We start from the raw sequence: 27,870 nt of genomic DNA, 5'->3' as shown, positions 1-27,870 counted from the left end.
GATCGTAAAAAATTACGTGTGAAAAATAATTGGACTAATCTCTCTCGGCTTTTTGAAATAAAATCGTTGCTTCCTGTTGACTTCCTCAGTCTAAACATCCTCAGACAAACGATGTGTTTGAAATCGTTAAAATCCATTCAAAGTCCAAGTTACGTCACCGCGGAGATAAATAATAAGGTGATAACAATTTGCAACAGCAAAAAATACACCAAAGCGAAGATAAATTCGTCACTCGTGGCAGTTCACGCATAACGCGTGCGTGACCGTTCTCCGGCGTGTGATAATTTAATTAGGCGATATCGATTATATCATTCGCGCTCGCGTAGGCTCGGCGAATTAGCATAGTTGCGCGTCGACGAGCTTTGTGTATTTTTTCTTCTTCTCTCCGAGTGTATTCGATTTAACTTGGTATACGGCGGCGGCGGATTCCTTTGCCCGCGATTTCGTTCAGATGGGTATCTTTGTGTCGGAGAATGTAATCGAGAGCGAGTTGATACTATAAACAATATGAATATTTTCGACGCATTGGCTTATTTTTAGTCATTCCACAAATAATGTGATCGAAATCAAAAGAGGAAAAAGAGAAAGAATAGAACGAATTTAAATTATATCCTTCCGTATATATACTCGAAGTTAATCTCGATTGATTTTAATTTACTTTTAATGTGCGTGAGGCTTACAATGTCTTGTAATAATATTTTATATTTTTGCGATTAAATATACATGTTTTATGCCCCGTTCAGGATTATTTTCTCGCGCGTATCTAATTCATCGATGCGCGTAGAAATATCATCTTTTCTCAATTTTTCGGGGTGCTTGTTATTATAAAAATTTATAAATTCTTTACATTTAAATATAGGTTTTCCTCCCTACTGAAAGTAGATCGTTGAAACCTTTCACAAGCCGTAAAGCGAAGAAGCAAGTATACCCTTAATTCATAAAATTTTTCTTTCGTAAAAGCTAAAATCCTCTTCGGATTTCTTTTGGTTAGCGAAAATAGGTACTAATGTAGGTCTTTCATAAAAGCGAAGTGGCATAAAGCGAGGGATACCTGGCAATATTTTATTTGCCCGCACAAGCTCAAATTGATAGCGTACCTCGTGTTATCGATGTCTCGGAAATACCGATTGTTATTCTATATCCCTTGTTGTATTTTTCACAACAACGTCACGATATAAAATACGCCGGCGACTAAATAATTTGAATGTTTTCGTTTCTCGATACTCCGCTTTTGTTGTTGACTCCGTTTAAAATTTCGTCGGATTTCCAAACGCTTTGTAGAAACGGGGACATCGAGAAGAAGTAAATTTCCATAACTTTTTTGTACGATGTACATTTTGCCTTTTTTCGCCGTCGACGAAATCTTGATTGGAGTCGCGTGAAACTTCGACACGCTTAAATATATGAAGCAACAAAACGAGACATAAAAAGTTTGGAATCCACATATGATTACGATTTTAAAAATAAGTGTCGCAGGATTGCTTAATTAAGTGAACGAGTTTGCGATAATAGCGCGAAGCGAAAATTGCTATTGCGAAAAAAAAAAAGGAAAATTTCTACAGCAGATTCTTCTTTCTACGGATGAAATGCGAATGCGAAACGGTTAATTTAATGCAGCGTTTACGAGTGATTATGCACTGAAATTTCGTTACGCTAAAATTTTGCACTTTATTGTACGCGACTCTAATTGATATCCGTGATTACACATTGATGACATTCGTATTACATCGTAAAAATTGTTACACGGAGATTATCGCGCTCGGCTCGCTCGTCACACATCTTACAAACGTCCATTCATAAAAGTCGTCGATCGTGAACGACGCGGGGGTACCATGAACAAAACGTGCTTTCGCGGCATGATGTACGAGAGTGGAAGAAAAAGAGACCGAGATATATACTCCGCTGCTCTGGCAGGAAGTTCCTCTCGCACAAGTATCAGAGATACTTAACTCTATAAACGCGACTCGACCTCTTTGAGATACGAGCGAGAGCTCGTGGCGTGCCGTTTTCTTCAAGTTTCCTTCACAAGCAAACCTCAGACAATTTAATTCGCCGTTTCACAGTAGCTCGACCTTCTCCGTTCGCCGTTTATTGAACGTTATTTTCAAAACAATTTTGTCGACGACATCGCGTATTGTGAGCGGATACTTTCAAGCAATTACAGCGAATAAGGACTTATTTAAACAATTTAAGAGAGGGAGAGAGAGAGAAAGAGGAAATTATGTACAGCGATAAAGCGTCTATTATTATCAAAAGAAATACTTCAGTATTGAGAAAAAAATTTTATCGGAAAAATTGCTTCCGTGCTTGAAAACTATTTATAGAATTTTTAATCGACACATAAAAAGTGTTAGAAATGTACATTGCAAATTCGACATATAGGATACAGATCGCACCTCGAGAAGAATACTGTCATAATTTAAAAAAATTCGATTTTGAGTTAAGCCTGTAAAAAGTATATCTAAAATGTTACGTGCTATTAATATATCTTACAAGTCTATATGCGAAATTCGCATATAGACTTTAAACTGGTTACGTTGCGGTTTCCCGGATGAATGTGTTATAAGTGATAAGTGAATTGACAAGTGAATCACCGCGGACCTCATCAAGAAACAGTAGAAGTTTCATTATAACAAAATATCATAATTGTAATTGCATTAGTTAGTCTCATAATTCAAAAAATTATAATTAAATTTGTTTTTCTTCTCTCCTGAAAATTGTACGGTTTTTATGATTATTTTTGTGACAGAGTATTCTTCTCGAGGTGCGACATGTCAACGAAACGTATTATTTTAACAAAAAATTTATCACAAGAGGTCACCGAAGACGATCTTTCCGTTTATAGCGTAAAGGTCTCCTATACACATTTACGAAGGAATGGGATAAAAGTGTTCCGAAATCGATTTCTTGCAGTTCCAAATAGTGTCATCCACCTCTGCGGGAACCTTCGGCGGAAAACCTCTTGCAGAACGTTGAAGAACATCGAGTGCACGGTGTCGATTCACCGTGATCGGTTGCCAGTGTTATCAGTGAATAAATTAGTGAGTAATCGGGCGACGATTATATTCGCGCCGAGCGGCGCGATGCGGCGCCGTGTCGCTCGTCGGCACGCCGTCGGTGGTAGCCGTCAGGAGGAGGCCGTCACGGCGACGTGCGGCGTCGTCGGCAGGGCCGCCGAAGGATGGACGACGAACGCGATAAGAGTCACGGTTACAGCTGTCAGTGCGCTCGTCGGCGCGGCACGCGACGCCGACGTCGGCGTCGCCGTCGATCGCCGCCGCTGCTTACTTGCCGCGATCGCCGGACATTACGGGCGAGTCGCGCGGTGATTCGCGTGTGAGGTGGAGGACTCGCGATCGCCGGCTCCTTGGATGGAAGACGACGACGACGAAGGCGGCGACGACGACGCGACGCGAGATGCCTGGAATCGTGGTGTTCCGACGACGCTGGAGCGTCGGCAGCGACGACCTCGTCGTGCCCGGCGCTTTCCTCTTCATCCTGCATCTCATATGGTGAGTGGAATAAAAAACGGCGGGATAAAATAGAGGGATAGATGTAAAATGGAGCAGAAGCTCGGAATGTTTTCGGTGAAACGCTTCTTTCCGGTGAAAAGTTGTAAGATATATACTTAGCAGTAAGCAAGCCAATTTTTCTTTCATTCTGACGTATCTATAGATCTTTTTCTTATTGTTAGAGTCGTTGTAAGTACACGATACAATTAAGTACTGAAAGATTGTCTCGTATAAAAGGCTTACTCAGCTTTGCTTTTCAACCTTTTTCTCATCCCATTGAAAATAAAAATAAAAGTGAATAATTTTTGTATGTGTCTCGCTTTGTACGATTTTCGTTAATTCCATTTTTGCAAACATATAAAGTTTGTGACAAACGCAAGATTCTTAAGATTGTCGATCTTTTAAATAAAATAATTGAAATAGAAAAGAAATTAGAGCCTTTGTAATTAGTTTTTAATAGAACATGTTAAAGCCTTATATAATAATATTTCTTTTGGTATACTTTTTTTTCTGTCTTTAGTTTTTGCGATGCAATTGAAATCACGTTTGAATAGGAGCAATCGTTGAAAAATATACATATCTTGCGATTTTTACATAATGCAAAGGTCATAAGGTGTGTTATTATGCCTTATTGTAAATTTAGATCTATTCAATGAACCAGTTGCGTTTAAAGCGCGTGCATAATCTATCGTGAATTCTCGAAAGAAGTATACGAAACATATAATTCGAAAATATCGCATTTAATCGTTAATGAGTCGACGTGTAATTTATTCTGTAATTTAGTCATAAAATTATCCTTCATAATTATCCTCACATGATTATCAAATTTCGAGTATACCTCGCAAATTATGAAGCATTATTTAATATGCTATTACTTGAAGCATTTTAGCAACAGTTGTTTTGACGATTTTACAGCTTTTAGAGAAATTTTCCAAGATACTTTGTGTTACGAGACATTTTCCTTCTTAATGTTAAATGCTTTTTCTTTAAATTAAAATCTCTTCTATATATAGAAATTACTTACATTTACACGAACAGACTTTATTCAATTCCTTAGAAACTTGATAGTTATTTGTCAGTTACTTAGAGAAAGCCTTAATTACTCATTGTCAGAGAAAAAGCTATCTCTGATTACTTAGTCGATTAACGTCGCAGATTCTGACACACGTTCTATACAGAATGCTGAATTATATTTGCTAAATTTATCAGCTCTTCCAATTTTTCAAAAAAAAAAATCAATTTTATTGGAATGTAAGTCATCTTGCTAATTTAAACATTAACGGATGCTATTAGCATGTGTCATCTTCGACGGGTTCTCGGACTCGACCTATATATTCGATTTTATGTACACCAATTAGGAACTGTCTCACGAATTCCAGTCAATTCATTTCCGCTGCGATCTGCTAATCGATCGCGCGAATATGTGTCATGTACCTGTGTATCACGAATGTGCATCCGACTAGAATGATGTAGCGCATATGTCCGTCAAGTTAAAGCAGTTTACCTGGAATATGAATTCTGACAAAACTTGCGAAAGTGGAATTTAAAATTAAAATTCCATAAAGGAGAAAGAAAGGCGCGCAATTTGTTTCCGACAATTTAAAAATTCTTAAATTGAATTTTTTCTTATCCAAGTTGGAAATGAAAATTCGATGAAAAAGCCTTATTTTTATCTGTCTAAAATACAGTCGACGAGAAGTGTAATTATCAATCGTTATAATTGGAACATGGACTTTCTACATTTAAATCTACTATTTTTCAGAAATGTATCTCTACATTTTTGCCAAAAGAATTTGAAATTCCTACAGGGATCCACTTGTAAAGTTCGAATTCCTTACCTCACAAACGTCCCGTCGAAAGCATCTCTTGAATTCGAGCTGCTTGTTTGTTGTGTACGTATGTCCTCCAATTTTGCACGCGCGCTTTTGGCACGAGACCGCGACTTCGATTATAACGTTCGGAAATTCGCGATTCGCGTATTCGCACGTACGTCTCGGGTCCCGTATTGTGTATGTCAGTTCTGCCCATTGGCATGGCCGATGGCTTTGCGATTGCGTTCGCGGCAACGAGCGAAAATAATAACACACGGCATATAAACGGGGGGATCATTTTCAAGAGTGCGAGCGCGGCCTTGATTATTCTTGGAACGGGGTATTGGTTTGTTATTTTCAGAGTTCGTTGTGTGTAAACGTAAACGGGTTATACGGATCTCCCTGTGTCCTTTGTCATTCGCAAGTCGGCACTGTATCAGGTGTCTCCCGGGTATCTTGCGCGCGTATTCCTCGAGCCAGAATGGAAATAAAATCTGTGTGGCGATTGATAGCGCGGATAGCTGATTGGACTCCACTCCTGCCAGATAAAAAACATTAAAAACTAAAGATAATATAAAAAGTAGACCGCGAATCTTAAGGAACGATAAACGGAGAAATAATACGAAAAATTTTACTTCACACGTTGTCTAATGAATAATATCGACATTATAAGTCAATACAGCTTTAGGGCACTTAAGAAAATGAAAGAAAACCAATGTATCTTGCTTCGCCCGGAGCTACGGGATCTATTTTTCAGACCCGATCGTTATTCAGCTCGACAAGGGTGCTTCCGAGAGATCGATTTTTATTTTATACACGTATTTTCTGACACGACGCAGCCGGTCATTGTTTTTCAAGAAAAGTCGGTCGCGCGAGGAACATTTCTCCCGTGTATTATTAGCGATGATCGAGAATCGCAGCCCGCCAATGACGTGTACTGCCGCCTGCAAAGTAACATCGATTTAATCTGCTTAAATATCAGCGGAATGTTAATCCACTTAATTTCTGGCCGATTCGATCTTTTCATAATACTTCTGACAGCTTTGAAAGTCGGGCCTATACGCAAACTTTTCTCTCTGCGAGGAATCGCGGTGAACAAATGGACGCAATTGGAAGGAAAGCCGATCGCGCGTTTATTTTCATTTCATCGGCCGTGTAATCGGCGTTTCATTCGATGCGTCGCAACCGAAATATCGCTCGTTAGAAGCTTTGATTTTATGCGTGCAACAACAAACAACTCGATGCCTCCGCTGCAATCCGATCGAATAGACATTTTTTTTGGAATAGCATTGCTAATAAAAGCTACCTTCGCTCATTTTCGAATAGCGCGCTGTCAAGCGATTCTCCGTTTTCACATCTTTCAATTCCAATCTGACAGAAAATTTGACGCCCAAAAAAGTTAATGTAGTTTGCACGCTTAAATCGACAAAACCATTTCTGTTCTTGTAAAAAAAAAAACTGCGCATTTTTCTTTCATACGAGAGACTTTTTTTGAAGCATGAAGCATTCTTTCGAGACGTCGCCCCTTTTAACTCGAATTTCAAATTAATCCACGGCCGTTTATTACTTATCAGCTGTTAATTTCAAAGGCAACAGTTAAACGTGATAATTCGAATAAAAGATTTGAATAAAACGTTAATGGGATTAATAGCGGATTAATTCGACGAACATATCTCTCTGGGGATACTTCAATTGAATACTTTTGTTCCCTTCTGGAACAAATCTGAGCGAGTTACTCGTCCCTGTATAGTACGATCGCGTGTGGCGTCGTTCCGCGTTTCCACGTTTCCAGGTTTCAGCGGCGGCCGGTCAGCTGATTGGTTCGATTCGGTCCGGCTCGTCCCGCTCGTCCGCGTTCGTTCAACCTTCTTCAGTTCGCGTTGGTTCGCGTGCCCGCTCCTCGCTCGCTCGCTCGCTCGGTCTCGGCGCGTGAATTCTTCTCCTCGATGTCGCCTGTCGCGTAGGTTATGTCGCCACGTTTGTCGACGACGCCACGGGATGCCGGGCCTGATCGCGTTCGGCAGACGATGGAGGGTCGGCAGCGACGACCTCGTGCTGCCCGGCGGTCTCTTGTTTTACGTCCACCTGCTCGAGTGAGTTGTCCGCTTTTATCTTTGTCGCTCTTTTTCGACCCGAATTGCTCGTTTAAATCAAACGCGAGAAGTGGGGGGGGGGGGGGGGAAGAATGCGGTGACGATTGAAGGAAAGGGGAGGAAAGGCCATTTAAAAATTTAACTTTTTTTCTTTTTTTTAACTTTGCCTACATTGCAATAACGGATTATACAAATGTGTAAGTCCCGGTCTACATAGTAGGTGTTTTAAGCCCTAAGCCTTAAGAAATTGTTCAATCACAGTTGAATTTGAGGAGAATAATTGACTGCGATCGGTCAATTTCTTTAGGGCTTAGGGTTTAAAACACCCATTGTAGACTGGGACTAATACACAAATATTACAACGGATGTTGATGAAAGTTATTAAAGGAATTAAGGCGAATTTCGAAAATACACGTTTAATCGTACTGTAATCCCTGAAATTATTGGATCGTTAATACGAATTAGATGCAGATCTAGTAACTGGTACGAATTCCATATTGCTATCGGCTATTAAATACTTGCATTAGCATACCGCGGAGTTTTGCGCGACGAACCGAGGAGAGAGTACTTACCCGCGATTCCGTTATGCTGGCGAGTCCGGGCTTTCCAGGAATTTCCGTGAAAATCCGTCTTCGCAAACCGACCGACCGTTTTCACACGCGATGCGTAGCCGCGAGTTTTCACGCCGAGTAATTGTAGACGTAATAAACTGGCAGGCTATCGCGGCGGATTGGAAAACTTTCTCGCGAGAGCACTCGCCGGAAGGCTGCGTCTTCCGGTCGAAGAGAACGATCGAGCCGTTAAAACGCGCGTGTTTACGATTCGAGACCGTCTTGTCGGGCACGTTGAATCGCGCGACGCGACTCAACGGGATCGCACTCGCCGAGCCCTTCGTCGAGGGTCTTTTATCCACCGAAGTATTAACAAGCCACGAAGAGCGCTTCTCGCGCTGAGAGTTCTCGACAAACAACGGCGGCTTCTTCGTTTTTACTTTTGTTGTTTCTCTCTCTTTTTTTTTCCCTATTGTACTCCGTGAATATCGCGTACGCGGTCGATTTTACGGCTAATGCTACCCCCGGCGGGAGGTAAAATGTAAATTTACCTCGTGTGTATTGACCACACGCGCGATGTATTGTGCATATCGAGCTAAAAATACGCGCGGGGTTTTTTTTTATATCTCTTGCAGCCGGAATGAAACATGCTTGTCACTGACGTTTCTGTGTAAGAGAGAAAGAAAGGGTGGAAGTAGAAAGTGAAAGGAGAGCGAATTCCAAATCTCGTTTTCTAATTTCGAAACGTAACGCTTCGAATAATATTGAAGATTAAATATATTAAGGATTAGTTACATATTATAACATATATTAGTTACACATATATATAATATATATGTATAATATTTAATGTAAAGTGGTCCACGTAAAGTGTTACGAGCTAACAATTCCAGAATCAGCTGATCGCGATTCGCAACGCTATGTTTTCTTATTTTTTACGATTCAGGAGAGCCCCGCAACGATTAGAAAATGTATTGGCAGTCGCGCGTAGTTCGATAACACAGATAGTGATGTAACATCATCGCATTAGTCACACATGCGTATGCTGATTGTCTTTCACGACGTTTTTACGTTCTCCCGCGCAGTCAATTTCCATTTCAAGTATGTGCGAACACACACGATCTACAGCTGTGAAATTACGCACGTCGTGGAAACTTTATAATTGCAAATTCCATTCCCCGTGATTTAAAATTCGCGATTTCACTCGGGACGTTGCGCAAAATCCGCGGTCATCCCCATTATTCCCCGATGGCATAGAGAGTCCCATCGGGCTCTGCATTTCTGCAAGTTCGTACGAATAATAATAAATCGAACGTGAGCGAATGAATGAGCGAAAATGTATGCTTTGAGAGTATTACTCGGAGTATTATAAACTTCCCTTCGGGAATTTTGTTTATTTCATAGCCGCACAATTCGAGCGGCCCGGCCGCTCTCTGGCATAACTTTACATATATTATTAGACGAATTGTAGTGAGCTGTATTCACGGAAAGTGTATAATCCGCACGTGCAACGCCTGCACGCCGCTGCGCCGATGTGACGTCGAGATGAACAACGAGGTTAATTAAAATTTCAAGATGCGCGAGAAATGAAAGTGCCACGTCCTTCCTCATTTTTTTTCCCCCTGACGCAAGTCAACTCTGTCTGATAGCTTATGTTCGCGCGGAAAATGTGAGGTTTTTTTTCTACAATAATGTGCCGTCTGTTCTTTTTCAAAGAACATTCTGAACTGATACACGTTGGTGCAGTAAGTTGAAGTGAAACAAAATAATACTTGTCTCACTCTAACTTATTGCACTAGTGTGCAGTGTGTGCGCCAGTTCAGGAAGTTCTTCGAAAAAGGATCGTTACGAATTACATAAACGGCGACGGGAAAAATTTTACTGAACTACAAAATATTATAAAAGCTTTGAATTAATCCACAGACGAAACATCAGCATGTATCAAATGCAATTTACATGTCGAATACACTTACAATTTATGCGAATAGTTGATAACTGACATATTTTTCTTGTTACAATCGCTATTTTTTTTATTCATCGAATGATAGACTTTGCGTGTATAAAATAAAAGGCGATACACGGACAGCTAGCCGTGTTTTTGCGTAGATATATTTATTGTCGCAAACTCTGCGTACTCTTTCGTCCATTTCTCTTCTCCAGCAACAAACTTTCCTCCTCGAGTGGTTTGTTTTCAAGCTTCGACTCTTCGGACGGAAAAATCGCGGCGTCGATCGCTTTTCATGAAATGCGAAGGCGCCGGTCGCAAAGTGATTTTATCTCGTTTCTCTCGGCGCGCTTCGAACGGGCATTCCAACATCTCGATAAATGGATGCGAGTGCGAAATCGTGCAGTCGAGTCGGTGCAGTATTTTTCTAGGCCGACGATTTTTCAAGCGACGAGTGTTTGTTATACATACCGTGAATTATCGTTGATGGCAGCGGCTCGATCTCGCGGCTGACGGTTATCAGTTAATCGCTTAATCTGCATACGGTTAAAAACTTCCTGTAAAACTTCCTCCTCTCGCTCAATTTGAAATGTTAACGTTTTTCAGAGACAGATAACGAGCAGCGAAAAAGCACGTGCCTCGTCGGCACGTATACTTTATGTACTCGGGTTACGAACGAATCAAATGGCATCGCGTGACATTTCGCATTTCGAAAATATTAACCCCGGGCTCTCCTGCCGTCGAACTGGCGAGATCGATTATGACCTCGATAAACACATACATTTTATTCCGCGGCATTTTAATCTGATTTTCCGCACCAAATAGGAAAAGGTCGTAATTGGTAATTGGTCTTTTATACCGTTGTGCGAGAAATTTTTATATTTTGGGAATTTTTATTTATCTCCACCTTAGTTCCTTATCGAACTTCGCTCAATGTTATTTGGAAGCTTTCGAGCGTCGTATGCATCTGCGATACGCACGACTTGCTCCGATAAATTAATCGTGAGAAGCACATTGTGCAAGACAGAGAGAATTATTGATCCACGGAATCAATGTCGCGCGAAATCTACGCGTACGAAAATAGGAAACAGCCCGCAATCTTGCCGTTGTCAGGGAAGCTGATAGCCAAACAAGCTAATCAGAGTGAATCGTCCGTAAAAATGATCTCGAATTATACCTGCCTGTCACGAAAACATACATATTTAAGTACGTCTTCCATTTACAATTTCATATATAATATTCAGTGACATATTTTCATATACAAGACAAATCTGTTAGTTATTAAAATTCTTTCGCTTATAGTCGCATAAGGGAGTTTGACATTTGCCTTTACGCTCACCACCGCGTCGTTCTTCCATCGGTCACGTTTTCTGAATCTTTAAGTAAAGTAGTAAAGCATTCTCTCTCCGAGGCGGCGCGTTACCTCGTAAAAAAAAACGAACTTTTTCTTATTCTCGCGCACTTGTGGCACGCAACTTTCGTTCCGCGGACTTCCTCGCCTCCGTCACAGTTGCAAAAAGTCGCGGCCGATCGATAGGTACGTTAACACGCGCGAGCGAGACTACGAACTTTTGTTCTCCCAACGGTCCTCTCTTTCTATGCGCGTGCTATGAATCATTTAAGGGTGACTCCGCACAATCGGCGGGGGCCACACGTACGTATTGTCGTTGCGTTTGGTTGCGTTCGCGCTCTCGGTACCACAGTGATCCTCGATCCCTGTTTATATGGGATGCTCTAAACCTATACATATTTATCAATGGATATCACAACCCACGGTGATAGAACACGATTGTTTTAACGGTTGTGTACAGAGTTTGGATCGAGTTTGGATGAGTTAATGCGCAGAAAATGTATACGACTATTATGTTATATTTATTTTCTGTGCAATAATTTTTACGTAATAATAATAATATTGTAACTAATATTTAAATATCTTTCTATGAGATTCGTAAGAAGATATATTTTCAAATATATATTTTGGACCAAGATCATTTAATCATATACCAAACTCTTTTGTGTGAATTCGAGACCTGTGATAAATTATCGTTGATTTATGAAATTATCGATGAGTGATCGATATTATGACACGATATATTAATAATAAAATAACAATATCGACTTTATCGATAAATAACGATATTTACCGTCGTATAATTCTCGAAAGCTAAATTACAATATTATCGTTACATTTATTATACATGTTTATCGCACACAACTTTGACAACATATGATGTCATCGTGCGTATTAACATGATTAATTGATGTTGATCTTGCGAGCGTTTTATCTCCGCGATCGAGAAGGCCAGGAATCGTGCTCTTGCACTTACAAGTAAATGGTTGTTAAGCGCATTAAAGTCGCCTCTCCCATGTGTACACGAGCCATTAAAAAATCACTGTAACATTATCCGCATGTGCACGTGTACCGAATACTATTTTTTCTTCGTCGTGCGGCCGGCTAAGTATAGATCCGAGCCTATAAGCTAGTTGAGATTTAAAATACGTATAATACGTCAGTCAGGTACGCACGACCGCGTTACGCCCAACTTTTACAACACACACATTTTTAATGTAGATTTTATCGATATTATTGTATCTCCCTTTCGCCTCACTTATAGAAGAAGGAAAATGCGACAGTTGACTTCGTGTAAGTTAATTTTATTTTAAGATCAGCTAGAATTTATTATTTTATTTTTATATATTTATTTAGAAAATAATTTGTGTATCACGTTAATATCGGCAGTTTAAAAAAGTAGGTGTTAATAAATGTTGATTACTTTTATATATTTGATGACGTTACTTTCTTTACTATTTATATTTATCTTTATTTATGTCGGCGTGCCGTTGAATCAAATTTACTATTTTTCGATATTGCTACATGGCACCAACGGTAATCTATGGTATTTATCACGATACAAATGTTTTTCTCCCAGAAGCTTAATTGTTATTCATTTATTTTTTCACTTTATTTAGTCTTTTATTTTACTCGGTTATCTTGTTATTTTCAATAAATAAAAATTTTGTAATGCTAATAATAGTACATATCGAATATTAAGCGCGATTATAAAAGTGATTATTGAAAAATATGCGACACGCGTATTTTATTATACTTTTTTGTAGTAGATATAAATTACATATACCACCAGTTTTATAAATTAATATTAATTACAGAGAAGACAGTTCGCCGCAGACTTTTGTATGTATATTATTTCAAAGAGCCGAGAAGCTCGCACCATTATTCTTATAACGAGAAGCAGTAATCAGTAATATTTTATTCCTTCCGCATCTTCTCCCTCGAATTCTCGATCGCGGCTCAACGACCGCGAAGACGACAAGCCTCGAAAGTTTTGTTTGACGAGCAACAGCCGCATGTCAAATGATAAAAGCTCTAAAATAGGATCCTATCCTCCCTCGCGTGTTAAGTGTTCTTCCGCGTTCCGCCTTTGACTCTCTGAAAGTCAGCGGCAAAATTCTTGACACCACCTTCTTGGCAACACCTTACAGATATTTCGCCGCGCGTTGTCTGTTTCTCCCATTCCTCGCGGTGTATATCAGGTTCATAGCGTGATACACGTTAATCTTTAACTTGACGGAAGTTAGAGTGAAAGTTATGTTACGGATATAATCGCAGTGAAATGCAAAGAAAATATAAATTCACAGATATGACAAAAACTAGGAAAAAACAACTTTTTATCGAAATAAGAAAGTGATAATAGTGATAATATATTTTTATCTATAAATATAATTTTTGAGTGTTAGTTTTTCAGCAAGTAGAAGGTATATATCAAATATTCATACATTTTACAGATACTTTAATAAATATAGAAAATTCTATTTAATAAAAAAATTGATTAAGGCTTAAGAATATAGGTTATTTTTGCATATTTATCAAAGTGCGCGCGAAGAAAGGAGATACAATATTCAGTTGCGACCGTAATTACGTCATGAATATTTTCTCCCGCGCCGAAGGCTTTTAAGATTTTCTTGGGGAACGGAAGATGTTCGCGAGAGACATGTCTTATTCATGAGCCTAATGTCATCTTATCACGCAACCGGGTTCGCCGTGCCGCGACTCTCGCTGCGTTTGTGTTTTGACGCGCTCGTGATCCACGAGGGCAGTCACGATGATTCGGTCGGCGTGATTCAATAAATGAGCGATAACTTTTCGGTCCGGGATCACACGCGGATAAACGGATTCGCGCGTAATCATAAATATCTTTAAACGTTCTATGTCCCGTAAAATGTCCCAGCCGTCGCACCATTGCTTTCTTTTCTACACAGCCATGAGAGAATTATTATCATGACAGTGTACGCTATTGATACATTTGGCGTATTATCGGATTTTATCTTTTAATTGATGCAACAATGTGCTAGAACATTTTAATTAATTTCTTAATAAAGAACATTTTTTGAGGAAATTATTTAATTTATATCTAACTTTTTATTTCAAGATTAATTTTCTCGTGTGTTTAAAAAAAGTGTCAGGAGAAAATTATTATTGCGCGTAAAACTCTTCAATTCACACGGCTACCTGGATCACGTCACAATTTGTTGCTAATTATATATTTTGAACAAATGTTGTTTCAGAATAATTAGTTACGAGAGTGGTCTCTATTTGAAATATATTAAACTTTAAAAACTATATACTGTTACATTTTTTTACATACAGCATATATTTTATTTTTTGTTTAATTGATATTTTAATAAGTTCGTAATTTAGAGCTCGAATATGAATATAAAGATGCGTATATGTGTTAAATTAAAATTTTGCGATCGAATTATAATCTCTATTAGAGAAAAGCTCACAATCAGTTGAAATTAATCAAGGAACTCGTAGATAATAGCTCGCTGGGACACTTTATAACTCTGTGATCTTCGATTCATGATTCATGATATGTACGAGAGACGAGTGCTTCTATGAGAACAAAGTTCACAAGTCCATCCCTGGCGGCGACAAGATGAGACTGTAGATTCTCGCCAGATCTCTCATTTACATCGGATGCGCTTAATAAACTTGTCGAGGTTTTATGAATGTGGCCATCGTGTCGCCGTAAATCAAGCCTGTCTGTGCGCGAAGTCGATTAATTGCCGACGATCGCTACACGCACGTCGCACACTTCTCTCGCGATTCTCGTGCTCGTGAAACGACTAGCCGACGAATGACACTTCGTTAAAACGAATCGATATAATTGTTAAAACAAGTCTCCGATAGCAATCCATTTCCTTCACCTGTGACTCGAAAGGAAATATTTATGAAAAGCAGACATCAGAATATTTCAAATTATAGTTGGAGACAAATTATTTTTAAGCGATTCTTTTAACACCTCTTGCGTGCTTGCTTAGTAATTATTTTTATTTAATTATCTGTTTACGTGTAAACGTAACTGTGTTTACGAATGGAAAAAGAATTTCGTCTCTAAATTATTTTCATATTTATTTCCTGCATATTCTATGTACATATAATTCTCTTCTTGCATGATTTTCATGTTATTCTGTATTTTACGTTATATAACATTTTCTACGAAATAAAATTGCGAAAAGCTTCCTATTGCAAATAGATGTTATGTAATGAAATTGTAACCAGTACAACAAGCGTGATAAAAACGCGATTATGCTGAACTATATATATATATATTATATATGTCACGTCGATATTCGCACACAAAATTTACGACTTTCGATTTTTTTCTGGACGAACGGTTCAATATTCGCCTTCGGCGGGGGCAGTCTAAAACAACGGGGTGCACCGTCATCAAACGATTCAGCATCCCCGAGCGTCAGTGCGAGGGTGCAGGATCCTTTTACCACGGCGATGCAAATCCCTGTGCGTCCCCTTCATGAAATTCGCCATACGGCTATCCCCATCGAATCATGAAATCGGTATACAAGGTGTATCAGAAATCGTATTGCAACCGTCAAGTTTTTGGCAAATCCAAATTTTCTTTAGCACTGATTTTTCAGTGTTTTCAACATTAAATAATTAAACATCAGAGATTTTCTGAAAATAGATTATGCATTTAAAATTGAGCGAAGATCAAGGCTCCAATATTTATTCTCATTTCTCAAATTTAAGTCAAAACTTCTTGATTTTTAATCGCTTACAACGAGAAAATTATTATCTTTCCGATATTAAAACAATCACCATTTATCTTTGGCTTCTAATGTCTATAATTTAGATTTAGAAGAAAGACGAAATGTTGAGACACCCGGTATACTACTTCAGCGTTTCACAGCGATAAATAGTCCTTTGTCCTGTAGCTCGTAATGTAAGAGAGCTGGCAGTTTCGGTCACGTTGGGATATAAATGATCGCGCAGATGGAATTTTCGGAATATTTGGCTTTTTAGGCTTCGACCCCGGCTTTTATTTCTCGAGAGCGACTCTCATTAGTGAAAGCTCCTTAGCTCTATTGTTTCATTGGACATCTTGAGATCCAATTTTACTCTTGAACCAGTTGACATTTTCTTATTTTAGAGATAATCCGTTGACAAATAGAATTTCATACAATAAAATTTCTTCTGCTACTATATCTTTTCTTAGCACGCCAACAAATTTTGACAAATGTCGACGTGAAGAAGAAAACGCATTTGGATCTCTGTTAAATCGTCCCGTAAAATTGTATCTCCGCTTATCTTTTATTTCCTTCGTCGCAATGATCACTCAATCGACGAATTTATTACGCCGAGATTGCTTTTTCCGAGAATGCAGTCGCCATCGCGTGTGAAATCGCGCACGGTTATAGTCGTAATGGAGTTTCGTTAAACTATTCCGATTTTCTCACCCATTTCCCGATATCATACGGGTCGTATCGTTGATTGCTACAGCAATTGCGAGCATTGGATACTCGAATCTCGTGTTAACTCTATTATAGGTCAAGACAATTATTGAATGGTAATAAAAATTTACGGCAGTACACACAATATAACGATATCTTTGTATCTCTGCGCTTGCTGGCAGATTTATAACTGCTCGTTGCTCCACAACTCCCAGATTTAATGTTTGATATTACAGTACAACGGGGCAGTGTATCACTTAAATTATTCAGAAATCCGGGAATATACATAACGCACGTCAATTTCGTCGCGTAGAATCATCGCAGAGCTCTCGAGGATCCTTGAATCAAAAATCAAAGAACGAGCTTTTCTATCGAAAGTGTCAAGTCGCGGCGACATTTGTGCATGCGACGTTTAATTCGGCTGATCTTCTCTATCATTAATTCCGCGGGCACGGTATTGAGCTTTAGTCGACCGGATATGAGGAACGTCTAAATGTCAAAGGTTACGATTACCCGGGTACTGCGGCATTGCACCGCGCGCGCCTGCATCGCGGAAATTTCCAAAACACCTCCTCGGCAAGAATTAATCCGCGTTGTTGATTACACATTAGTCTTGTGAAAACGTGTACGGCGCGCGTTCGTGTTCTCGCGAGCGTACGAAAAAAAGGTTTGCTAAAGCGCGCAGAAACATGAAAAAAAGAAACGATATTTTACAAATTTTCCTTTATTCTTACATTATTTATTCCGTCCTTATATTTTACAAATTTTATTTTACATCATTCTTATAAAAAGAGAATGGTTTATTTTGAGCGATCGATTTTTCTTTCGAATCGTGCGTTTTCTGGAAAAATGCTTCAAACGAAAGTTTAACAATTAGGTAATGATACATTAAAAAGTCAATATCAGTTGAAACGCGAAAATCACCCTACATATAAATAATTAAATATATCTCATAAAAATAATTTTCCTTTGAAAATGAAAGATTAGATGACTGATTGCTTATGCCATTAGTCGTAACGATATGTATCTTCGCGCGATTTATCTCCGAAGTGAAAGATGACGATTTCAAGTTAATGGATTACAAGTTATATTGCCGCTCAAATATAGACATCTTCGGAATTGGAATGTCCGATATATTTCCCCGCAGCTCGGAAATGGAAAGACCTATCGTCGAGGACTTTCATTTATCTTCTCGTCTCGTTCGCTTCCTCGCTTATATAACAAACATTGATTGTTTTAGTTTCGGGGTATGAGAGTCGAAATTCCCCGCGTGTTGTTGGCACTCTCTACTCTCTATATCTCCTCTGGCACGTACTCGCACGTTCCAAGTACAATACTAAGATCGTCTTAAACCCCTCATCCGCGAAATTCAACGATACAGCTGTCTCGAAACTTGCTCGGGTAATTAGTGCGGTTCCGTCCCTTCCATTTAATACTTACTCCACTCACACTTTGTCACAGAAAACAGTCGCATTTATTTCTCTCCGACTTTAATGATCCTCATATTTATTACGAAGCATCAGCACAAAACAAATGGTATAAAATCACGTTAAATATGAATGTTTAAAAGTTATTCGATGATGGGTGATAGGGATTAACGTCAAATTTCCGCTCATAGATTGACCTGATTTCACAAGATTATCGGGAATGTCTCACGAGATTGAAGAGCAGACGTTACGGCGCCTCTTTATATGGTCAATGCACAAGACATTATCGACCATATTATTCTTCTCTTGAAGAAATGATGAGAAGATTACGAGAACTGATATAATACATTGCGATAAATCTATAACTAGGGCCGGAACTATAAATCGTTAATAATCTAAATCGATTTACGGGAGTTGTCAAAAGTTTTTAAAATAAACGGTTCTTAGAAATAATTTTTAAGTAACAGTATTAAAAGAGTAGAGAAATATAATATCACAGAAATTGATGTTTATCATTTAGCAAACATAACACGGATTTAACGAAACCACTTTCTGTACGAAGTACATTGTTAAATTTCCAGCTAAATCGGTGAGAGTATCAACGAGTCTCGAGAAGGAGCGGAAAATGTGGTTTTTCATCTGCGTAAGTTTTTGCGAGATTCGGTAATGAGACGTTGAAAGCGGCCATGTTAAACAGGACGTTAACTGGATCGCGTTTTTTCTACGGACCGGCCGCGCAAACGCCAACTCTTTTCACTGCCGCTATTCACTGCACTCTCTTGACATTCTGTTTTAAGCACCGTCAATTAAAATAATACCGTTTACGTGCAAAGAATTTTTTTCGATATTATTGTATCGTACAGTAACGGTGTAGTCGTTTCGATTTCGCTATTTAGATTATCGGGAAAGTTCGCGCTTTGGCATTCACTTGTATTGTTTCATTACAATAGAGATATAATTTAATCTAAAATTTATATTACAATTTAATACTTGCCTTAAATTGTGTCTCGAATGCGATATTAATTTCAGGTATAATGATGTAATTAATTGAAGCGCTTGTTTGTTCGGAATTAGCCCAAGAATTTCCGTGTATCTAAATATGTTATCCGTAGCGTGACTCAAATATAACGTATAGTATCAAATAGTGTTCTGTTGCTTTCCACAACGGCACTTTGGGGGAGTCATAATATACAATAGATGCTAGACTCTAGTCGTAGCGTAAAGTCAACGTTGAATGGAGAATGCTGGAACATTGTCACTATTGTATTCTACGCTGATATCTCAAACAAGTTTATTAAACGACTAACTATTCAACTTATGCAATCGCATTAGACGAAAATTACATGATGTGAAAATTATGTGACAATATTACGTATAAAATGTTGCGTAAGAATTGTTGAACAGCAGCGCTAAATTTTCTGCATGAGAATCTCTTTGCTGTTGATTAATTCTGTGTGTGACTTTTTTAATACATATATATCTTATGGTGCCTTTGAAAAAATTTTCGTCAAAAAATATAGAAATGTGAAATATGATTCTGCAGTGATATTAAACTACACGTATACACACTCAAATGTAAAATACAAAAATTATTCTATATTTTTGTTGAATATTGAATCGTGGTAACGTTAAAAAATTAAATTTTATATTTTTTACTTCTTTTTTTTTTAAAAGCAATTTTATAAAGTTTTGAAATGCAGTATAAGCATGATAAAGAAAGCTATAGATAGATGTACCATCGAAATTATTCTACATTCAAGGAGAAATCGCTTTCGAAATTGGTTGCGATGCTTTTATAAATCGCGTACCTGAGTAAGTCGCGTACTTGAGGTAATCAAACCAGTAATTGCGTAAATTGACATCCCCCGTAGTTCGAAGGGTGCGAAGCAAGGCGAGCTCACAGGAACGAAGGCCACGATGCAAATATCGGGAAAGTTACCGGAATACAAATCGCCGACAAAATGCGAAGTTTCTGATTGCCGCAATTTCGTTTACGCCGCCCGCCGTCCGCAGACAAGCCATAGTTTACATCTTATAAAATATAAAAGACTCCCATGTATAATTTCAAAGATATTCTGTATAATACATGAATTCTTGCTTGTACTAAAAAAGTATTTTTCATGTTTGATGATCCTTAAAAAGATAACGTTATATCTCATTCGTATTTTATTTTGTCTTTTAATTGTAAGGGTTTTCGACAAACCTATTTTTTATTTTCCTTTGTTTCAAATGTGTTACTTCTATTTGTTTTCTTGGTATCTGCTCGAACTCTACTCGCGGCGTTCGTTCCATAGTAAACTTGCTCTTAACAGATCAGCTATTTTTAGTACGGAAAAGGGGAGTAGGATGCTCCAGTTATACACCTTTATTACTCTCCGGCTAAGGATTGAATTAGATCTTGGCGGAAAAAATTAAAATCTCTAGCGCTCGAGAGAAATACCCGTGACACCTTTAATTCGCTTCGATATGGAATCGCAAAGAACGAGAATGGCTTTGGATTTTTCTCGGCCGTTTTGTCTCGAGTCTGATGGAAAAGGCGAGGAACGACACGGGCCGTGATAGAAACGGCAGAAAAGCCGGCTACAAGGTAAATCGATACGAAACCACCACGCAGCAACATCCAACGTTCTGACGACCCTCTGCCTCGTTGTCTGCTATCTCTCGTTCCCTCGCAGCATTTCCTTCTCTTCTTTAGCTCCCTTCCTGGTCGATTTTTCAATCTCTCATTCCTTCTCTTTATCTCACTTTGCCTTGGATTTCTTCGTTCGCATTACGGTCGATCTACCTTATGCGCGACACGTGCCACGTTCAAGCATGGTTGCACAAAGAGATGTCCCAACTATTGTATCTAACTATTCGTATAAGTTTGTATTTTTACTGTACAGTGCGAAATTGTATATATTAGTAACAAAGAAATTTTTATTATATGCAACAGAAAATATCGCACCAAAGAAAATTAAAATATTTTTATTCAAAGATATATGTATGTTTCATATTTTGCAAAAGAATGTAATCTTTCGAATATTTTAATATACAAGATGCATCGCGCAATGCAGGGTGCATATTCGTAACTAAACAATTTTTTTAAATATTTATAAATATACTTTTAAGCGATACCTGACAGACCGACCATCCCTAGTCCACAGTCTGTAAAATATAGATCGTTTAAAATAGGCTTTGTGCGTACAAGGTGCGGTCGGTTCTACGTGTCTAAACGATCTCGGGGAAGAAATATTTTACGTGTCACAGAGAACACGTCTCCCGGCTGATACGTGTTCTGCGCGTGTCAACGAGACACGACCGATGAGACATTCCGTCCGCGATGTATTCGGGACTTGTTCGCTGACCGAGTGTCATACCGCATAGTGCCGCATAGTGTAAAATGACGCGGAATATGATGGTATATGTATTATACCATCATATTCCGTCGTTTCAAACTATATATATATATATATATATATATATATATATATGTCGTACTGCATATGTGTACATACGATGTCACCATCGTTCAATTTGAAAGGACTGCCATTACCTTGGCAAACATATCCTTGATATCTCGAAGAGAAAAGGTCAATAGGATATAGACGAGATCTTGTCCGTGACAGAATTTCACATTGATTTTTACTTAGAGGTCGACGTTATTAATAATCTCAATAAAATATTATATTTTACTGTTATATCATAAATATTATAAATATCATAAATATGTAGAATCCATTCTTCTAATTTTTACTTATACTTATACGTAACTTAATTAATCAAATTCTTCGAAATTTGATTCTTTACTATCGTTGATTCAGAGGTGCTCTAACCGTTGTTCAATTTCCGATAACAATAAAGAGACGGTCACAGTTCCAACGTATGTAAAACAGAGAGATTTAACGTACAGTTATGAATAATCTATATGTGCTCCCAGTTTTTTTAGTTCCTTGATATAAACGAATTAAAATAAAAATTTACTTTACCAATATCTGCGGGAGATATACGGGCCAATACTTTTTTTCTTTTAGAACGGAATTAATTTCCATGGAATTAATCTTCTCTGGCGTTTTCCTGGCAGCTTTCGAGGACCAAAAAACACCGCGTCGAAGATCATTTGTCTAGTGTTCACTAAATGGGGCTTCCGGTTGATCAAACCGCTTGAAAGCTTCTCGCTGCAGTTCCATGCGGTTGCATTCATTGCACGGTCCACCGATGGTCCCGAATGGTTCTATCTAGCGTGTGCTGTAAGGGTGATCTATACGCTGTGTGCAACAAAACGCCGCGGTTCGTAAAGTTCGAATATGCAAACTTTCCCAACGTCAACATTCGCGAAAGGTTGTTCCGCCTTTATCTATATATCTGTCGTTTATCTATCCGTGGTCGTCGATGATGTAGTTGAAAGCGTACTCTGATTAATAATGTCAACGACGAACTCGATATCCTGCCGTCGTTATGTAATAGATTACATAATAGCAATTAGGTTACCTAATGGTCGGAAGTCTTTGCACAAAGAGACAGTCGATCTCTTTACAGACATCCGAGAAGTATGCTACATTTATTAAATAATTTCATTATTATATAATTTTACTTTTTAATTGATTCCCGAATTTGAATTTTTTGGATAATAATGAAGTTATTTATTGTTACGAAATGATTAATACCTTGTAATATGTAAACTGGGAAATATGACTGTGTGCGCGTTCAAAGGCTGCAAAGGTTTAAATCCCTGACACGTATAATCCCAGAGATGTATTTATCGCTGAGAACTAGATTTAGGTGTATTTACCTCACGAATTCTATCCGCTTTAAAGGGACTTCTTTATGGATTCGCAGGTTGACAGTGCTAGGCGTTCTACTGGGGATTCTCGAGTGGGATCGTAGCGATACCTGCATTCTTCTCTTGTGGGAATACGTGATCGGATATGAAGGTCTTTTCGTGGTCTGCATAGCGGTGGAATTCTCCATCTGCTTCCTGGCGACGAGGGGCAGCATCCTGGACACAACGGCGAGAGCGCCGATGCAGTACGTCCTTTACTTTCGACTGTGTGAGTATCTTTATCTTGTATCTACTGTCAATCAATGTCTACATCTCGATCGAAGCGGCAAGCGGAATAAGAAGAAATAAAACTCGTAACAGCTCCTAAAACCGCGTTTCGGGAGCAATGCATTTTACCCTAGAGTACATGAACTTTTTACGATTTTATTTTACGTTTTTTTTATCTTGATTTTTACGCATGTCTTTTTCTGCAACAAGAGAACCCATTCCAAAAAGAAGAAAAAGATATGAAATATCAGAAATAGCAAAAACGCTTCGTCATATATTTCATGCGATACGAATCTTTTTTAATCGCTCGCGATCGGTATATCTATTCTCGATATACCGATGTTGCCTGTCGGGAATATTATTAAACTTTCATGGACCAATATTGAGAAACCGTCAACATGAAACATATTGATGAAATGGTTTGATGACAATCATAATATTTGTCGTGCTACACGTTGTATATAACATCCCCTGTTGTTGTGTATCATATGTAAACGTCTAACACGTTTTAATTTTTCGCTACTAGCGCTTTTTTATTTTAATTCTAATTTTATATCCGAGTATTTTTCGCCTTTTTAAGGAATTTCCACGTTTGCCTGTTACGAGAGCTGTTTTGACTTATGTACACGTTAAAATACGGAGTGCCCTCATTTTTACTTAAGCGCCTTTTCGCTCTCCGTGATTTATTTTTCATCGCAGTATCGTTAAATTTCGCGGAATGAACTCGCGATTCGATTATAATTCAACGTCGGATGATGTAAATGGAGTGACGCGAAATATTGAGTTCTAGGAAGCCAAAGACCAATTACTTTTCTCGTCATCGCATTTTATGTATAATTTTGAATATAACTTAAACTTATATTTAATCTAAAGAAATATCATCGTCACATTGATTCCTAATGACAATATCTTTGATAAATTTAAATTTAATAAAATTAATCGACTCATTTGTTACAAATTATAAATGTAAGGTGTAAGGCCTGAGACAACGTTTTCTACTTTTTTTCCACGTGCTTAATTCTTTGTAGATTTCTTTATCTGGTAGTCTTGATACGGGTTTCAACTTTTATTAAGGTTCTCAGTCGGTGCACCGATGAGCAGAAGTTTGTTTGGTTCACTCAGGGCCATCGATCGGTGAGGACCTTGGTAAGGATTGAAACCCGTATCGAGAATAAAGAAATCTACCGCACGTACGAAGAATTATAAGTTATACATGAGAGAAGAAGAAAAGGTTGAAGTTTTATCACGCGTTTTAGGCCTTAGGTTCAAATGTGTGCGAGTGTATGTACACCTATGTTACCGTGTGCATATTGTAAATTCTGACGAATGTGTTGTGCAACAAAATTTTATTCTCGTGAGCGAATCCATCGTTTGTATATTATATATTACTTACACTGTCTCCACTGGTAGGCTTAGTAAACAACACGTGTTGATGCCTCATCATTTGCGTGATGCACTCTTTATTTTATACTCTCTACAACTGTATTTCTCCACTAGCATCGCAATAAATTAAATTAAATTAAATAGACCTTATAACAAATTCATTGGATTTAAACTTTTTGTGGTTGAAGCTTTAAAAAGAACTTAATTGCGGATATTTAATGTTGAATACTATAGAATTTTTGCTCGAGGAACGTACAAGTAAATAACAAAATGTAGCTATTTCTCCTACTATCTCATTAAAATTCAACGTGACAACGGTGGTGTACCAGATATTTCGAGTCCGTTTGTTAATCCTATGCGATGATTCGAAAGCATTTCAAATCGACAGTCGCGGTTATTGTCGCAACTGGGTCAACTGTATTTGTTTCGCCGGCGGAAACGCGCTAGCCACCCCCTCGGTTGTGCGTTTCCGCTTCGGAAGGCGAGCGCTGATACCCGCTATTGTAAGCTTCGCGACATCGAAGAAAGCTTTTGTGAGTTTGCATGTCGTCGATTTCTTCAATCTTTCTATCCAACGTGATGTCGACGTGACAAGCGTACTTTCTCATTATATATAAAAAGGCTTCTGCGTGAGCTAAAACGACGTAGAAAAGCGCATAATAACGAGAGATAATAGCGGGGAGATAATATTTCAAAATTTCCTGTTCTTTACAACCTTCTTTCGTTTTTATTTAAAAAAATTCTCTCGCGTACCGATTAATTAAGAGAGTTATTTCGCTCGAATCGTTGCATCGGGGGTGGAAGAGAGAATGAGATTATCATGACGACATGGAGTTTTACGGCGGTTTGTTTTCAGTCTTGGTACTGGTGGAGACCGGATGGCTGTGCGCAGGTGTTACTTGGCTAGTGCATTATTATCAAACCTGTCCAGTGGACCAAGCTAAGGATGTTATGCTAGGTAAGTTCGATAACTGCGTTTTTCCGTAACAGTGTTAAGAATTTATCGATTAACTGTCCGTAGATAGAGCTATATCGTGAGGCAATGTGAGAATAAAACTGTATCTTTATAAACTAGTCAAACAGTTAACAATTGAGATCGATAATTCGCGTATTTAACTTTTACTTACAAAATGAATAAGTTAAAAATTTGAAATTAAATAGGAAGATATTCAAATAAAATATTATTATCAAATAACTGGAAAATATAGATATTACAAATATATGCTTATTTCTTTCGGCAACGGTTGTTAGCTTATATGTTCACCTTTTTCCTATTACGCAAGAATATTTTGTGTTATTTTGCAAAATTTAACTTTTGACTGTAAAGCAAACATGTCGCCAAACGCGAAATCGATTTGAATTGCGCTGAACAGGTTTGGTGATATCGAACTGGTGCTTGCTGGCGTTGATGATGGTGACCATTTGGTGCACATACGATGCCGCTGGCAGGTCCTGGGTGAAGATGAAGAAGTATCAGCGCAGCATGAGGGAGGCAGAAACGAGGGGGGCAAGATTGCATTACAAACGCAGCGGCAGCAGAAGTCGAAATTGGCGACAACGGTAAGTTGTCTTATTGGTATACGAAAATATTTCGCAATTTCTTTTTCACATTTTGCCCATTGCGTCTTGTCCAGCGCTTTAGCTTCGAGCATAACTTATTCTTTTCTCAATTTTGCAAGAATTTCTTTCACGACGTTCTCTTTGCATTTTTATGCGCATTGTAATTACAAACTGCATAAAATTAAGCATTCCACATTCTCACGTATTTTTCTGAAAAAAAGACAAGAAACGATCTCTCATATTTCTATCTTTATTTTCTCCTTATTTTATACCTTCAATGTCAAGCAAACGTAGTTTAATATTGAATCTGGCTTTATTACAAATAAAACTTGAGAAAACGGACAGAGTCCGAAAGAGTAAGATTATTTTGCGGAAAATAGCTCCCTTGGAAAATGTGCTTCCCTTTCTAAATGCATCCAAGCAGTGCTGCGATTTTTTCAACGTGATGGCCGTTTTTCGTCGTGCATTCATCTTTTACGCCCCACGTACTCACGTACTGTCGCGAAATTTTTTAGCGCGCAGCTTTTTACGACTGCTTGGATTTACGCGTTAGCGTTCTTGGTAGGATATCCGAACGTTGTAAACACACGACGTACACATCTCGTGTTGCAGAAAAGTTATACGTGCCTACCAGGACAGCTGGGACAATAGGTGCAGATTGTTGTTCTGCTGCATGGGTAATTCCGATCGCAATCGAGTGAGTAGCATGAACAAATTAAATTAAAGGAGAAGGTATCCAGAAAAATAAATCTTTATGTCTAATTATAGAAATATGTAGGTCTAGAAAGACATTTTGTATAAGAATGCATTTCTTGAAACTATTCTTGAAACTATTGCTATATAAAAGTAGTAGATAATCTGAAAATAAATCTGTTGAAAATAGTAAATAATTTTGAACATATTTTTTATTAAATATTTATTAAATATTAATTTAAGAAAATAAGAAAGAATTTAATTCTAAGATTAAATAGAGGAAATTGAATTTAGAAAATTGAATAGAGATCACAGAGAAAGCACGGAGCGGTGCAAAGGTTAAATTGAATTTTGCCGAAAGAAAAATTATTTTGATTTTCAACAAAGAATCGTGCGTTGTATCGCGAATATTTTGACAGGAAGAACGATGTGTTCGCTGTTCGCAGAACTCGTTCGCCGACATCGCCCGGTTGCTGAGCGACTTCTTCCGCGACCTGGACGTGGTGCCATCGGACGTGGTAGCTGGTCTGGTGCTGCTCCGAAAATTTCAAAAAATCGAGCGCGAGTTGATAGTTAAGCAGCGCAAGAACGACACGTACGAGTTCCTGTCCGGAGTGCCGGTCACTCCGCGCACAAAGTTCCTGTCCCTGACGGAAGACGGAGACTTGGGCCACTTCCAGTTGGCTATCCATTATATGCACTTTGCCCTCGCCGCCTACGGTTGGCCCATGTTTCTCATCGATCCCTCCACCAAAATCTGCCAGTTATGCACCAGGTAATTCCGAGGCTCGAAGCTTGCCATATTATCGCTTAATATGCGTTCTCCAGGTAATTATAACAAAGTATTACAATCGGAATATCGCCAACAGGCAAAATTTTTAATTTTAAAAGATTAAAAGCGAATTTTTTTTGCAACATAGATTTGTTACGGATTTACGTTGCATACAAAATATTTTACAGAACAAAAAATACTCTATTCTCGATTATCTTAAGGATATTCCATTCTTTGCGTTTGAGTATTCATAAATTCGTTTTACTTCTCATATCTCGTAACGCTACTTGCGTTGAACTCATCTTGTACAGGTATATTGTAAA

At 38.3% G+C, this 27,870-nt stretch overlaps 1 protein-coding gene and 1 long non-coding RNA gene across 7 annotated transcripts in view; one reads left to right on the top strand and one right to left on the bottom strand.

Annotated features, from left to right (window-relative positions):
• Inae (inactivation no afterpotential E) overlaps positions 1 to 27,870 on the top strand; it is a 43,873-nt gene that overhangs the window by 1,143 nt on the left and 14,860 nt on the right. For 4 of the 6 annotated variants that reach the window (XM_071715150.1, XM_071715145.1, XM_071715151.1 and 1 more), the window contains exons 2-7: positions 2,914 to 3,512; positions 22,929 to 23,140; positions 25,379 to 25,480; positions 25,896 to 26,082; positions 26,695 to 26,779; positions 27,222 to 27,550. In XM_071715150.1, the coding sequence (XP_071571251.1) occupies positions 3,418 to 3,512; positions 22,929 to 23,140; positions 25,379 to 25,480; positions 25,896 to 26,082; positions 26,695 to 26,779; positions 27,222 to 27,550 (1,010 nt within the window). In that variant the 5' untranslated portion in view covers positions 2,914 to 3,417. Of the gene's footprint in view, positions 1 to 2,845; positions 3,513 to 7,282; positions 7,417 to 22,928; positions 23,141 to 25,378; positions 25,481 to 25,895; positions 26,083 to 26,694; positions 26,780 to 27,221; positions 27,551 to 27,870 lie in introns of those variants that run through there. The other 2 variants (XM_071715148.1, XM_071715149.1) reach the window with 2 other exon arrangements.
• Positions 3,761 to 7,185, bottom strand: LOC139777610 (uncharacterized). Its single transcript, XR_011719397.1, has 2 exons — positions 5,351 to 7,185; positions 3,761 to 5,016 (listed from the first exon to the last, which is right to left on the bottom strand). It is a non-coding gene; the product is annotated as an uncharacterized lncRNA (long non-coding RNA).

Source organism: Temnothorax nylanderi, unplaced genomic scaffold (genome assembly GCF_030848795.1).
Source record: "Temnothorax nylanderi isolate EJ_2023f unplaced genomic scaffold, tnyl_v1.0 TNYL_tig0154_pilon, whole genome shotgun sequence".
Taxonomy (NCBI): Eukaryota; Metazoa; Arthropoda; class Insecta; order Hymenoptera; family Formicidae; genus Temnothorax; species Temnothorax nylanderi.
This window is presented reverse-complemented; position numbering and strand designations above follow the sequence as displayed.